Consider the following 14,842-nt stretch of genomic DNA (forward strand, 5'->3'; position numbering starts at 1 on the left):
CACCGCTTACCCGGTGGGCAATCCACAAAGACTCAATTCCCCGCATCCATCGCGCGCTCACCATCCGTGGTGCAAAAAGCTGCGGGTTGGGTGCGCAATGCGAATCCCAGCCATGAAAATCCCAGCCATGCAGTTGCTCGCGGCGAAAATGAGAAGAGACCGGTACATGCAGACGCCTATCATGGCGCGCTTGAAAGCCTGCGTGGCTTTAAAGCGACCTCGTGAACCCAGCCTCGCCGAGAGGAGAGATGCGATAAAAATATAGCGCGTTACCAAAGAAATACCAGATCGATGTGCCGTGCGCGCTGTTTGTTGTTTGGTATCGGGATCGCTTCTGTTTATTTCTGTTGCAGATTTACCGTTTCTGATCTTATCCAGGGGGAGGGCAAGGGGGGAATGGGGGCAGGAGAAGAAGAGAGCACGATAGGCAAAGACGAGCAAATGACAACACCTTGCGCGCTGCTTGTTCTTTGGCTTCGGGATGGCTTCTGTTTATTTCTGTTGGAGATTTACTATTTCTGATCTTATTCAGGCGGGGGAGGGCGGATGGGGGAGGGAGGAGAGTTGGGTTGTGGACAGTTGAGCTGCTGAAGTTGCTAATAGTTTTTTTGCAATTTATCCAATTATCCAATTCTAAACGGTTCCTTGGTTACATGGCTCTCAACAGAGCAGTTGGTCTGGTGAATTCTACGTACCCTGTTGGTTCAAGTCGGAATGTTACTCTTCGACAAAACTGCTTCATTTATCAGTTCTAAATAGTGTACCTTCGGCCGTGTGCAAGTTTTAAATGCTCTAGAGCACCAGTACATAGAAGCATAAGTATGCCAGGAAGCTGAGCACTCCCTTTCAATCACGGAGGTTTACTTTCACGATTTACTGTCAATTCTTGCCATGTCATGATGACTAGAGGGCACGCCTTTCTCTGAGTACAAGCGGGTCATCCAGATCATAGATGACCGTCACTCACCACAGTCTGATTCAATTGAGGCTTCGGTGGAGTGCCTGAAGAGTTATATACCACCGCAATTAGATTGTAATACTAGCTGGTACTACTTTGTGCAACGAATCCTGTATGTTAGCTTTACGTTCGTACTGCGTCAGCAGTACTACTGTTCTACTGGGTCTCCTAGGCGCCTCCTACCTACTTCAGCATCATGCCATTCATATACGTTATCATGAGATCCACCGCGGGTTGCCAGATCTTCGGTGTGGCCGGTTTTACCGGTTCTTTGAACTAGGCGAATTAAACAGGTTCTGTACGCAGTCCCCATTCTGGTTTGCGTTCTTCCATAGCCGCTTCACTGCAGTTCTATGTTCCAAAAATTGTTCGAACCAGTTTGCACTGCAATGTTGGCATGTCTACCGGCGTCTGGATAGGGTTTGAGAGTCGAGACGGTCAGAACCCAGTGGCAGCCCGGCAGGGCGCAAGCAGAATAAATTGATGTTCTCTCTCTCGCACGGTGAGGCTGTCAAACAACTGGTGCTCGGGACCCTAGTTGCAGGCTACAGTACATCAGTTTGCAGCCTTGCACTTCCTCCGTAGCACGGACGGGCGGAGGCAGATCGATGCCCAGCTTGGTGGGGGACGAGACAAGGAGACAGCGGGTGAGCCTTCCGAACAAGGTAACTGGGCAGCTTCTTCTGTAGACGATGGGAAGGCAAGACATGAAGATGGGCCGATGCGGTCAACGCGCTCTGGGAATCCGTAGGTTCTTAGTCCGACTGTGATGGCGGTCCTGGTGGGGTCTATTATATCAGGGGGTAGTCGGATGGCGGTAGGCAGCCAGGTTTCAAACTCCAATTCGTGCATAGAGGTATGCTCGAACTTTTGAATCAGGTTCCAGCATGCCGATGCATCCAAAGTCATAAAGCCCGCCGTAGCCACCAAGCTCCTGATAACCCGTGAGATCAAATCAGGCGGCACGTGAACAGTGTGCAACCCCGGTAGCGACGGGATGCCCCAGACCTAGAATGTGACCACACTTTTGCCGACCCCACAAGACCCACACACGACCACTTGCTCCTCTCCTTCATCTCCTTCATCTCCTTCATCTCCTTCATCTCCTTCCTTTCCTTCCCCTCAACAACATCATCATCCACATCACGCCACCGTGCGATATTCCTATTACTCAGCTTACTCTCTACGCCCGCATGCGGTGAATCGGTTCTTTTCTGCGTTCAACATTCGGCTTCGAGCAATAGTGACGAACAACCCCATATGATTGAATGCAGTGGACCTTCCTCTCCCTGCTCTCCCTTCTCTCCATCCTATCTTTCCTCATCTTCCCTCTGAACTATTCGGATACGTCATGTAAGTTAGATATCTTTCCTTCCCATCTTTTTTTATCTCTGCCTGCCCGAGAGCTAGATACTGACTTCCGCTACAGACCGCGAAGCAGAACGATGCGGTTCGGTTTCTTGGCCATTGACCAAATTACCTCGCGGCTCGAATGGAGGTCTCACTGAAAACAGTGGAGTTGGTTTGGTCGGAGGCACCATTCACTTCAAGTATGCACCCGCTTCCCCACCCAAACTCAAGTTTCACTGGCTAACAGTAGATGTACACTTAGTTTGTGATCTGGTCACCTCTTACCTGGGGAATTTACAAAGACTCAATTCCCCTTATTCGTCGCTTTCTCTCGCTCGTCCGCACCGCAGCCATATATTTGGCCTGCCCTGCAATTAATATGGCGATGGACTCCTTCATCTGTCCTGGCGAATACAGAAGCCTCAATGCAACTCGCGGTCATCTGCGAGTTGCTTTGATGCTCAATCGCACCTGGACCCTTGGCGAACTGATGGAGACGGTCACATTCGGAATATCTTATTCGGAGCTCGCTCGAGAGGATGCGGAGTATCAAAAAGCCGACCAAACCACTTGACTATTGCGGGCGCACCATCAGTGGTGCAAAAAAATGCGGATTGGGTGCGCAATGCAAATCGAAAGCCTGCTGAGGCTTCAGAGCGATGAGCGGTGGAAAGCAGTAACATGCTCCATTTTAAACGACCCTAGCCTCGACGAGAAAAGGGAGGGGGAAAGAAGACAGCGCGAGGGAAAGGACGAACAAATGACATACCTTGTGCGCTGTTTGTTCTTTTGTTTCGGGATAGCTACTGTTTGTTTTCTGTTGGAGATTTACTGTTTCTGATCTTATTCAGGCGGGGGAGGGCGGATGGGGGAGGGAGGAGAGTTGGGTTGTCGACAGTTGAGCTGCTGAACCTGCCAATAGTTTTTGCAATTTATACAGTTATCCAATTCGAACCGGTTCCTTCTTTAGTTTGCTCGTAATAGTGAAGTTGGTGTGGTGGATTCTGTGTAGATATTTCCAGTTGATTGGAATGTTACTCTGCAAAAAGAAAGGTACAGCGGTTCATACTGTATGACTCGATCCATCTTCTCCACCCGAGAAATTCTGACGGTGACTCGGTGAGGCCTAAAGCGCGATCCCGGGTGCAGCACATCGAGTTGATCATCCTCCCACCAGGGACGGACGAGCAGATGCACAACCTGATCGGGAACGAAACAGTGAGACAGTGAGCGAGCCGTCCGGATAAGACGACTGGTCACTGCGCGGCTTCTACTGTAAAGGGCGAGAAGACAAAGACATGAACATGAAGATACGGGCGGATGCGGTTGATGGCGTTTGCGGAATGGGTGAGTTCCTGCGCCGGCTGGGATGGAGGTGGGGTCGGGCTGGCGGTGGTAGAGATGATAGGCGAGTGGAGGCTGGCATTCTCGTTACGTGCACATGGAATCTTCTTTTTCTTGATAGGATCTACAATCTATTGGATGCCCCGCGGTAGGGAGGATGAGAGACGGGGTTGCGATACTAGTCACTTATCTGGACCGTGGACAGACAGCGGTCCTGGAAAAGGTATGCCGCAATAGGTAGTCTAAATAGGCTGAGTGCGAGTATGATCAAACAAAAACGTGGTATCCAACACGCATGATAACCCTAGACTTCATCATAACTATCATCACCTTCTACCTACAGTTTCGCCTTTACATGATCCCTCGCTGCCAACTCCCTAAGCGCCTTCTTCAGAATCTTCCCCGACGCGTTCTTTGGCACGGCCTCCAAGAACACAACGCCACCATCCAAACGCTTATACTTAGCCAGCTTCTCGGCAGCCCAATCGTATACCTCCTTCTCCGTGAGCTCCGTTCCAGGGCGCTTCACAACATACGCCCTCGGCAGCTCCTCGCCGGCGGGGGTAGTAATACCTATCACTGCCGCGTCGATGATCCCCGGGTGCTGTAGGAGCACCCCTTCGAGCTCGGGCGGAACAACTTGGAAGCCGCGGACCTTGATGAGTTCCTAACAGCGGGCACTTTCCGTTAGCGAGTATTCTGGGGGTAGGTGAGAAGGGTGGCTGGGGCGGGAGGGGAGGCGAGGGGAGGGGAACCTTTTTCCGATCGACGATGTACCACTTCTTCGTTTTTCCATCGCAGTACATGATATCGCCAGTTTTATAGTACCCTTCGTGGTCAAAGGACTCCTTGTTCGCCGCGTCGTTCTGGTAGTACCCCTGGAACACCGTTCTTCCACGGACCCACATCTCGCCGGGTTTATTGTACTCGCGGATCTCGGTGCCGTCCTCGTCGACAAGCTTCGCCTCGACGCCGGGGACCAGGTAGCCCACACTTCCGGTCTCGTCGTGCTCGCCGGCCCAGAAGCGTGTCGCGATGCAGGACGTCTCCGTCATTCCCCATACCTGTGTTGTTGTTGCGTTTGGCGGCAGTAGCTCCGAGTAGCGGCGCTGGAGATCCAGGCCGAGGGGCGCAGCGCCGGATGCGGCGGCGCGGGCGGAGGCGAAGCACGCTCGCTTGACGAGGGGCGACATGACGAAGGCCAGGATGATCGGGGGTACGACGGTTTGCTCGGTTACGTAGAAGAGCTCGCACGTGCGGAGATATAGGGCCATGTCGAAGCGTCGGAGGATCGTGGTGCGGCCTCCCCCACGCAGGGGAGTAATGTGTGCTGCGGGCACGCAGGCGGCATGGAACATTGGGAGTGCAAGACAGTATGTTGGTTCGTAGGAGCGTGGCTTGTAGTCCTGGACCACTGTGTGCTGGGCGACGAAATTTCGGTGGGAGAGGTTGGCGGCTTTGGGCAGGCCAGTGGTGCCAGAGGAGAAGAGGCGCATCGCTGTAGTGTCTCGTGCTGCCTCAGCGCCATGAAAGCGGACCCAGTCTGTTTCGCCGCGGGTGAGGAGGTCTTTCCAGGACTTGTAGCCGGCTGGAACGCCCTGTTGGGGAAGGTTATCGAATACCCAGTAGTTCGCTGCCGGAATGCCGCAGGCGTCACCAGCGGCGCGGATGGTGGAGAGAATCTCGGGCTCGACTACGATGAAGCGCGCGGAGGAGGCGCGTATATGGTGTGCTAGCTCTGACGTTGTATACGATGGATTGGAGCCCGTCCAGACTCCACCAGCGGCGATGGTTCCCAGGACGATTAGTGGGTAGTTGATCTTCGGAAGTTAGCAAATGCCCATGTAGTGTCAACGGACGAAACTGACATCGTTGAAAGAGTGAAGCAGCAGCGTATCCCCTCTCTTCAATCCCGCATCCTTCAATCCCTTCGCAATCTTCCGAATGATTTCTCGACATTTTACGCCTGTGAGGGTGCGGGAGGTATCGTTGGCGGAGACGAATATCTGCCTAATATCAGCATAGTTCCACACAAAGTAGCCAATTCCCAGAACGCACGATCTTTTCCAGGTCATATATCGGCTTATCAAACATCCACGAGAGGAGGTCGGTATTCGGAACATCGATCTGGCCTTCCGGCTGGAAGAAACCAGGCGCCATGGCTGAGATCGTGGTCGAGATTGGATCGAAGGAGGAAGTGCCTGAGAAGACACGGTTTACGTTCTGTGCGGCTCGCCGTGATCAATGTGTGGGGGAGGAAGTCCTTAAAGCTGTTCGGGAAGTGCGGTGGATATCCTATTTACTTGGTTGTCCAATGGTCAACTAGGAAACCCCAGCAAGCGGGCAGCAAGTGGAGAGTGCATGCAGCATCCATTCGAGCTGCAAGAACGGAGAGTTGCGGTTTAACTGCTCTCGGCACCCAAGATCCCGTTATGCAGAGTGTATCTAGGAATCTTGGATGCTCACAAAATTCACGTTCACCCAAGCGATTCTCATCCTCGGCTCGCTTCTCCCGGCACCAGTCTGCTTGATCCGAGCCAATCAAGTAGATGCTTCTCTTGATCCAAGAACCGTGGGGCGGAATGCGGGGAAGCCGACACCCGGCAGCACTGGGCTAAGCGAGGAGGATGGTGATCTGGGTCTTATCGAAGAGCCGTTTCTCGGTCACACTGCTTGCTCGAATCGTCACACCGAATGCGTTATCGAAACTCTCGTGGTTGGGCTGACGACGCGTAAAGACGATGGTGATGAAGGAGCTTGCACGCGGTCTGTGCCGCTGTACTCTATGTGATGCTGACCTCAATCCATAAAGACGAAGAATCCCGGCAGATTGGCGCTAGATGGAATGCCGTAGGTTCGGAGTTAGAGCACTTATTTTGGCCGTCGCGACGCGCAAGGGTGGACTGGTCACTGGAGGTGGCGGGGGAATTTCAGGATCGTCAACCCAACGGACCTCGGAGGATTGCTGATGCTGGAGTTGAGAATTCGAAAGAGCCTGAAGTGAATGCAAGTGGAGAGTCTGGCGATGAGGACGGTTGACGAGGTCGGTTCCTTCGCGGGGAAGGCCACACGTGCAGTCTAACCCCGCAGGGCTGGACCGATTACATCTCACATGTTTAGCGATCAAGGTTCGGCCTTTCTTCGTCCCATCCACATCTCCACCGCAACTACGCGACAACTCCGACATCACCAATCACCAGCCGCCTGGCATCGCTCGTCCTTAAAATTCCGTCCGACCTGCTGCATGCACAGGCCGATGTGAAACGTCTCACGCGATGCACCGTGATCTGTCCTACCAGAGAAGCTTCTTCACTTGAATCTACCACGCGTCGGGACTTGTCTCGGCTCCCAAGTCAGACGAAATCAAGCCGTGGGACCAGTGTTTCACCAGTTCTTTACCTAGGTACCACTCGCCGATGGATTTTGCCGTTTCCACCCTAAAGGTCCTCTTTTCGGCTCAACGAGACGGAAAGACGTGCTGACGAAATGCCTACATGAATAGTTACCGAAGCCGAGGAAGCCGCATGTCGCCGCACGAATCATCCGTTCTACCGCTCTACTCCACCTCTGCATTGATCCCTTCTCCTCCGCGCACCGCTCGGACGAATCGATCGAGACGTGCATACGACGAATACACGATGCCACGAGCGAGACGGGCAAGCGAGAGTAAGACCCAGCGATTGCAACCTCCGGTCCTCCCCACCTGCTGCAGCTTCTCATGCGGGGTCTACGGCCCAGGACTTCTCGACCGGGGCCACTTGCTATCGTGATTAGAAGAGGGTCGTGCTCGTATTTATTCTAAATTTCTCCCTGTCATCACCAGACAGACGTCACCTTCAGCAGTTCACAGATGCGCGAATTGAATTATTCGGTCGGAAAGCCTGTCATTGCAGTGGATTTGAGCAAAGATCGGATCGGACTCATGGGCAAGTGATGGCGAATCAGGCTATGAGTTTTCCATGGATGAGGTGAGCAACCAATGCGATAATTTTGGAACCGAGACTAACAAATTCTACAGCCTATAAAATTTTCCGAACGAGTTGGAGAGCGAGTGCAGTACCCAACGCAGACCCGACCTCGAGAACGATCCGGAGGATATCCTTTCTCGCCCCGTGCGTGCCTATTCGACAGCATTATTCATGCCGTGACGACCACTATGACAACAGACTACAGTCCATTTCTCCGCTTTGAATGGGTGCTTGTTGCAGCGGAAAGTGTCCAGGAACATCGGAGTCTTCATCACGGGGTTTACTTGCTGTTCTTCTTCGAGGCGCCTTACGGTACGATCATCGGACGATCATCGGACGCGTTCGAATAAGTCACGGAGAGGTGTTCATCTTGTCCTAATCGCTACATTATCCTGCAAATCGCGCAAATCGGACGCGTTACGTACCCGCAAGGTGTGCACCAAGGAATGCAACTCGTACACGTTCTCGAAACACGGGAATCTTCACCGCCGAAGAGAACCGTCAGCACTTCGGTTCAGCCCTCAGTCCACACTGTTTTGTCATCTTTCTCCAGACGATCCAGCCGAAAATCACGACAGAAATCCACCTATGCCTACCAGCCAGATCCTTGTTGGAGCGATGGAAGCGAGGTCTATTATCCGCAATGACGGCTAGGTGGCTGGTCGGTAAATTATTTGGGACGCGGTGATAGTGCGAGGATATCCATCAGGAGGTTCGGAAGGAGACCAGTCCTCCTGTGGAGAGTTGCCCGCGGGAGGAGTGGAAGTTATCAGGAGATTCGAACGGAGACCAGACCTCCCGTCGAAGGTTTTCCGTGGGAGGAGTGGGAAGTTATCAGAAAGTTCGGAAGGAGACCAGACCTCCCGTCGAAGGTTGTCCGTGGGAGGAGTGGGAAGTGGCCGTCGCGCGACGGGTGATTAGGCCAGGCTAGAGAAACAATGCAATTGCCCCTCTCTCGTACTCCTTTGGAATCTACCGAAGAATACGAAGGAGTCTAAGACATCTCGTACCCCGCACTGGATTTTGAGAACAGATGGGGCATATGTCTTCCTGCGATGTGTCTGACTTGTCTCAATATTGGAGAGAATTTGGATGCATAGCGCGTAGGTTTGCATCAAAAACGGACAACCAATTCTCGGCTCCAACGGCAACCATGAGGAGACAACTATCGGCCATGCCATAAGCAGCACACGACGTCACAGAAACTCCACTTTCTGTTCTCCGTATAGTTTTTTCTTTTTTGCTTCCTATACAATGAAGAACCATGGCTCGGGTCGGCTCGGTCTGTCAGGGGCACCGTTCAGCCTAGATCCGCGCTACCCCGGATTATTGTCCCCCGAGAACCTCGCGATATTCATTAATATGATAAAGTGGGCCAATTTGGGGATATACCCGGGTTTGGCTACACGTATAAAGGCGCGGGCGCGGGACTGAAACACAATGAGCAACTCAACTTCACTGCCCATAATGAAGGTTCTATTTCCATTGCTTTGGCTATCCGCCGTCGTTTCTGCTGCTGCTCCGACCCTTGTGGTGCACAATAACGGCACCAATGGTGAGTTTTCGACGACTATCAGTAATGATGTGATTTCGATGCATGTGGGACGACAATATGGTGGATACTCTCATCGAACCTCAATTGATCGTATATCGCTAATATCAATGCAGGAACCAAACTCATGTACAAAGGCGAAGACCTTGTCAAGAATGCTACCGGTGCTTATGGTAGTTATGGTAATTCGCCCGTTACATGAGATTGAAGACGGGAAGACTAACATCTCGCGGCCGGACGCTATTACGACCTCAACTACACCTCCGTCACAATCACCTCGCGCACCTCGCGCATGCTCGACGTCGCCTACACATCGAAGGAGGGTGATATTCACTTTGTTCTTTTCACTGGCCTCTCTGGCTTCTACTCGTATTTCGTCAACACTGCCTTAGGCGTACAAGGTGCGTCCTCTCTCCCAGCCCTATCTCCAGCCGTCACTAACATTCCATCCAGGCGAATTCCGCACTCTCTACCGCCTCACCCCGGAGCTCTTCCCAAACGGCCGAACCTACCTCAAAGACGCACCCCTCCCCTTGTTCGAAACCATCCTCACCTCCCCCTCGGTCCAAGATGAAACCTGGCAAGCCCCAGACGGTACCTACATCACCAAATACGACAACTCCTTCTTCGTCCGCCAGTCGGATTTCTACGGCGTGTACGGTCCCACTGTCGGTGCATGGATGATCAACCCGGGCAAAGACTACCTCAATGGCGATCAATTAAAGCAGGAACTCAGTGTCCACCGCGAGAGCCGAACAAATGACGCAGTGCTGTTGAACATGCTCCACGGCACGCACTTCCAGGGTGCGTTCTCGGACGTGATCCCTGTGGGAAAAGTGTTCGGGCCATGGTTGGTGTACATCAACGATGGCAGCGTAGCGGACGCGGCAAAGGTGGCGAGGGAAGAGGAGAAGAAGTGGCCTTACAGCTGGCTCAAGGACGAGAAGTACCTTTCGCGGGGAACGGTCGAGGGCCGCTTAGTTCTCGCCGACGGGACGCCCGCTGCCGGAGCAGCCATCTTCCTCGGCGACGAGGGCCGGACGATCGCGCAAGGCACGACATTCCAGTACACCACCAACGCATCCGCCTCGGGCTACTTCAGCATCCCCAACGTGCGCACCGAGAAGCAATATACCCTGCAAGCCTGGGGTAACGGCGGCAAGCTCGCGGGCGTGACCACCGTCTTCTCCAAGAGCAACATCACGCTCTCTGCCGGCAAGCGACGGAATCTGGGAACACTCAAGTGGACGCCGCAGCCCCGCAAATCCCTGTGGCGCATCGGTGCGTTCGACCGCAAGGCCACTGGCTTCAAGCTCGGCGGCTTGCCCTACACCCACGGCCTTGTCGATGGCTGCCCCGGAAACTTGACGTTCACTATCGGCGTCTCGAGCGAGCAGGAGGACTGGTGTTTCGGCAAGTCCGCGGCTGGGACCTGGAGCGTTCTGTTCTCCGCCAATACCGTCGCCGCCAACGCGTCCTCCGTGCTCACCGTCTCCCTGGCAGGTTACAGCGGCAGTGGCACGCGCATTGGCGGTGTCGGCAGTTCGCTCGAAATTTCCGTCAACGGCGTCAACGTGGGGGATAACGCCACGCCGCTCGGTGGGAATGATCCGGGACTCTACAGGAGTGCAACGTCGGCAGGCGAGTGGAGGTATTTCGAGTGGGCTCTGCCAGCCGGTGCATTGAAGCAGGGAGATAACGTCGTCGACTTTACGATAGTCACCGCAACTAGGTGGAGGGGCGTTATGTGGGATGCTGTCATGTTGGAGCAGAGCTAGGTAGGGTGAGATTTCGTGAGGGGCGCATGAGCTGGAGGAATGGGAATAAATAAGCAATGGTAATATGATGTAGCATTCCCAGCATATATGATATGCGCAACGAGAACAATTGTGTGACTGTCTTTCTGTCGTGAAATTGCCACCACTGCTCTACCATGCAGTATAAACACGTGCCGTAGCCATTTCGCCACCCACACCGCATGCACTCCTCCATCACGAGCCACGAGAATCAGCATTAAACAGCCACAGCAGGCAGGTGGATCTATTCGCATTACTCTGGCCAGATATCTACCACATACCACATCCCCATCCCGTCCGTGTTCGCCCCACTCGGTTCTTCGTTCCGTGTCGGATACCTTGGTACTTGGTACGGCGCAAACAGAAAAGCAAATCCTCCACACTTTTTCGTTTTTCTTTTCCGCCTCCTCGACTGCAGGGCAGGTTACAGGTAGATACATAATACGTACATATGTACCAAGTAACTACTCTACATAGGAGGCATGTATTAGGTACCTTCTAGATCTGCTCTATGAGTACCGTACCTATGTTGCATCGCAGCCCCTTTACCCAGGTCCCCACCCGCACCCGCACCCGCACCCGCACCCGCCCCCAACTCTCAACCCCACAACACAAATCCAGTCTCCACCTTCGATTCTCGCGGCGGTCCATCTTCAGTGTTCAGTGTTCACGGCGATCAAGTCACAGTACAGTGCAGTGAATAAAGTGAATACAGCATAACCCTTCTTCCAGGCTTCTTCTATTATGGTACATCCAGTTACCTCTAGTCAACTTCCACGATTACACTGTTCCAACTTTCAAGCTCTAACTTCCAACTTCCAACTTCCCGCCACCTGTAGCACCTACAGTAGCATAAGCCCCTATGGGCCATGGGCCATCAGCCCTGCCCTCCTCCCGAACAAAAAAAGAAATCATTACGGCCATATTGTGCTAAGTGAACTCCGGAAACGAGACAGACCCCTCCCAAATACAAAACGAAAAGGAAAAAAAGAAAGGAAAAGGAAAAGCAACAGCAGAAGCTCCACAAAAAGGAAAAAAGGAAAAGGAAAAGGAAGAGAAAGATACATGCAAAAGTCCGAAACTCCTCCCAAACGAAACGAAAGCAAAAGACACACAGTGCACACACAAAAGGATAGAAAAGAGAGAGTGGATTCGATGATGATGAAAAAAAGACAAAGCAGAATAGAAGATGTCGCCAAAAAAACAAATGACTGTGTTGCGCTGGGCGACAGAGCGGCGGGAGATGAAATAATGGTGGAAATGAGAAACGCGATCTTCAGGGCTCGGCTCGGCTCGGCTGCGCTGCGCTAGGAAAAAAATAGAGTTGGAAAGTAAAAAATAGATGTTTTGTGATGAGCGAACGTCCGGACGTCGGCGTCGGCGTGGGCGTGGGCGGTAGGAGGCCCAGGCGCGGTGAACGGACCTTTTGCCGTTCCCCAAATTCGATCCCGCCGCGATGTGGTATGGTGTGGTATGATGTCGCGTGAAGTAGAATGAGACGAGAGTCCGTGACGAGAAGGGATAAAAAAAATGTCGAGAAGTGAAGTCTTTTTTGTTGGTGGGTGCCGGATTCGGATACACCACCGCGCTCACGGCTCATGCCTCATGGCTATGGCTTGATCGCCACACTGGTCGTCGCTTCCTTCGCATGTTTCCCCGACCTCCCGAACCTAAATGTTGCCTTCCAAAATGACTGGAACTGCACGAACCCAATCTTCTTCTTCTCCTTTTGCTGGGTAGAGGCGGCACCAGAAGCCGGGGACCCCGTAGACTCCTGTACGATCATTCCCTTCGGCAGCGGCGGCAGCGGGCGATTGATTGAGCTCCCAGAGGAAGATCCGGATCCATGAGCTGTCCTCGGCCTCGGGAACAGGCTGAGTCTCCGGTCCGCCGGCATGCTGCCGCCTGACGCCGTCTTCCCATGTCCCGTCTTCGGCCGATCGGTCATGGGCGGCGAAGGCGTCTGTCGTTCGTGGCTGAGCCCGGTTTTTGGACGCTCGATGGAGGCAGTGTGCTCATGCTGCCCCAGGCCGGTCTTCGGTCTCGGGGCGGGACTGAAGCGTCCCGTGGGTGCAGGACTGAACCGGCCCAGGGTGACGGCGGAATCTCGGCGTTCGCCGCCGGGGGTCGGCGGCATCGAGGAACGGACGGTGCATGCGGTGCGCGGGCGACTGGGCGAGGGGAGGACGTCGACGAGGGTGGGCTTCGCGAGGAGGAAGGCCGAGGCGCGGTCCGGTATGGTGGCCGTCTTCACGATCGAGCCTTGCTCAACCCGGCGGATTTCGATCTGGCTGGCACGCAAGTTGGCGTCTTTGCGGACGGCGAAGACGGCTGAGTTGGGTGGTGGGGTGTGCGTGGCGGACCGGGGTGGGTGTGATGGTGGTGGCAGCGGCGAGAGCGGGAGGGTCGGGGACATGGTGCGGCCGGAGAGAGCGGAGTGGCTGCGTTCTCGGTCGTCGATGACCGCAGCGGCGACGACGGAGGGGCGGCGGGCTTCGGAGTCGTTGCGTTTTGCTTTGGGAGGGTTGAGTAGCAGGAGGGAACATGATTTGCGGAGTTCCCTTTCTGTCGCTGGGTCGAGCGGCGGGATTATGGGCTGGTTGTAGTCGGATGTTGACTCGAAGTCGGTCTGCTGCATTGTTGGTCAGTTTGGGGAGTTACTTTGGCCACGGTGCGATGTGAAGGAGGAGCTTACAATCGGCGTCGGCCGTGATCCTGCTCTTTGTCTCATTGTGGGATGCGTGTATGATTATCTGCGACGGGAATGCTAGTATGGTGTATGGTACGATGTCGTATGGGTGTGGAGTGTTGTGGAAAACGGGATAACAGTTCGGAATCAACATGGCTCGAGTAGGGGGTGCCTCAAAGATTAAATAGATACACCTACAATCGACAGTTCGTCTGGCCCCCCTCCTCCTCCACCTCCACCTCCTGCTCCACCGCCACCACCACCACCACCTCATTCGTTTCTGATCTGCACGATTGGCAGCCACCCACTCACGGCCCACACCGCCATCGTACGGTGGTGGTGGAACAAGTTGTACCAGTACATTCGTAGCGTGGAGGGTCCGTAGTGTGTGTGTGAGGCCGGGGTTGACGCAAATTGGCGGGGAAACGGCCTAAGCGGAACACAGTTAACCCACCACGAACTGTCCTTCCTAGTTGGTGGTGTCAACAGCGTGGATAGACACGAATCTCGTTTGTTCGGAGGTTCCTGTTCATGAACGAGATCTTCAAAGGGGCTGCCTGCCCGACGTGACCGTGACCGGCGCACCCTGATCTTCAAAGGGGGAAGGGTCCTCCGCTCCACACGAGCAGTCAATCAATGTCACTGTCACTTGTCACTATTGCGTGGGCTCGACGATAGATGGAGTGTGTACAGTGTACTCATGTAGGTACATATTGCAATCTATGGACTCCACCGGACGGTGTAGGGTGAGGTAAGTACCGTAAGTACTTGGGTAGTTAGGTACTATCGAGTGGACGTTTCCCGCACCCGGTACCTGCACTTGATCGCGATCGATATCGTGAGATTCCGCAGTTCACGTTAATCTATAATCCATACCGACCTCGCCTCGCCTCCCAACCGCTGAAGCGCCCTTTGGCATCCCGTACCCTATCTCGCTCTGCCTCTCCTTTTCCTGCGTCCTCCAATCGCAATGGGTATATCGTGTCGGTAATCGCAAAGGTATGATAGTAGTTACCAGCTTCCCTTCCCTTCCCTGGCGTAGGTAGGTATGTACATACCGTGCGGTATAACGTGGTTTTCTTTTCCCAACTATTGCATCGTGAACCTGCCTACCTCCATACCCCCATACCAGCTTGTCGGCTCCCCTTCCATTTCCTTGTCGTATCGTATCGTACTTCAACCCTT

General features: G+C 53.8%; 3 protein-coding genes across 3 annotated transcripts; 1 reads left to right on the forward strand and 2 right to left on the reverse strand.

Annotated features, from left to right (window-relative positions):
- Positions 1-3,989: 3,989 nt before the first annotated feature.
- Positions 3,990-5,812, reverse strand: BZA05DRAFT_332690 (4-coumarate-CoA ligase-like protein; the record flags this gene model as incomplete). The annotated part of the gene is made up of 4 exons (XM_051480659.1): positions 3,990-4,319; positions 4,408-5,472; positions 5,521-5,658; positions 5,711-5,812. The coding sequence occupies 4 exons, from the start codon at positions 5,810-5,812 to the stop codon at positions 3,990-3,992; spliced, it is 1,635 nt and encodes a 544-aa protein (XP_051342498.1).
- A 3,119-nt stretch (positions 5,813-8,931) lies between these two features.
- BZA05DRAFT_199309 (polysaccharide lyase family 4, domain III-domain-containing protein) lies at positions 8,932-11,031 on the forward strand. The gene is made up of 4 exons (XM_051479474.1): positions 8,932-9,235; positions 9,289-9,357; positions 9,412-9,573; positions 9,626-11,031. The coding sequence occupies exons 1-4, from the start codon at positions 9,061-9,063 to the stop codon at positions 10,948-10,950; spliced, it is 1,731 nt and encodes a 576-aa protein (XP_051342499.1). The 5' UTR covers positions 8,932-9,060; the 3' UTR covers positions 10,951-11,031.
- Positions 11,032-12,577: 1,546 nt separating this feature from the next.
- Positions 12,578-13,699, reverse strand: BZA05DRAFT_416063 (uncharacterized protein; the record flags this gene model as incomplete). Its single annotated transcript, XM_051485354.1, has 2 exons — positions 12,578-13,600; positions 13,664-13,699. The coding sequence occupies 2 exons, from the start codon at positions 13,697-13,699 to the stop codon at positions 12,578-12,580; spliced, it is 1,059 nt and encodes a 352-aa protein (XP_051342500.1).
- Between the last annotated feature and the right edge of the window lie 1,143 nt (positions 13,700-14,842).

The sequence above is a fragment of the Tricharina praecox genome (genome assembly GCF_024521635.1).
Source record: "Tricharina praecox strain CBS 144465 chromosome Unknown BZA05scaffold_4, whole genome shotgun sequence".
Lineage (NCBI taxonomy): Eukaryota > Fungi > Ascomycota > Pezizomycetes > Pezizales > Pyronemataceae > Tricharina > Tricharina praecox.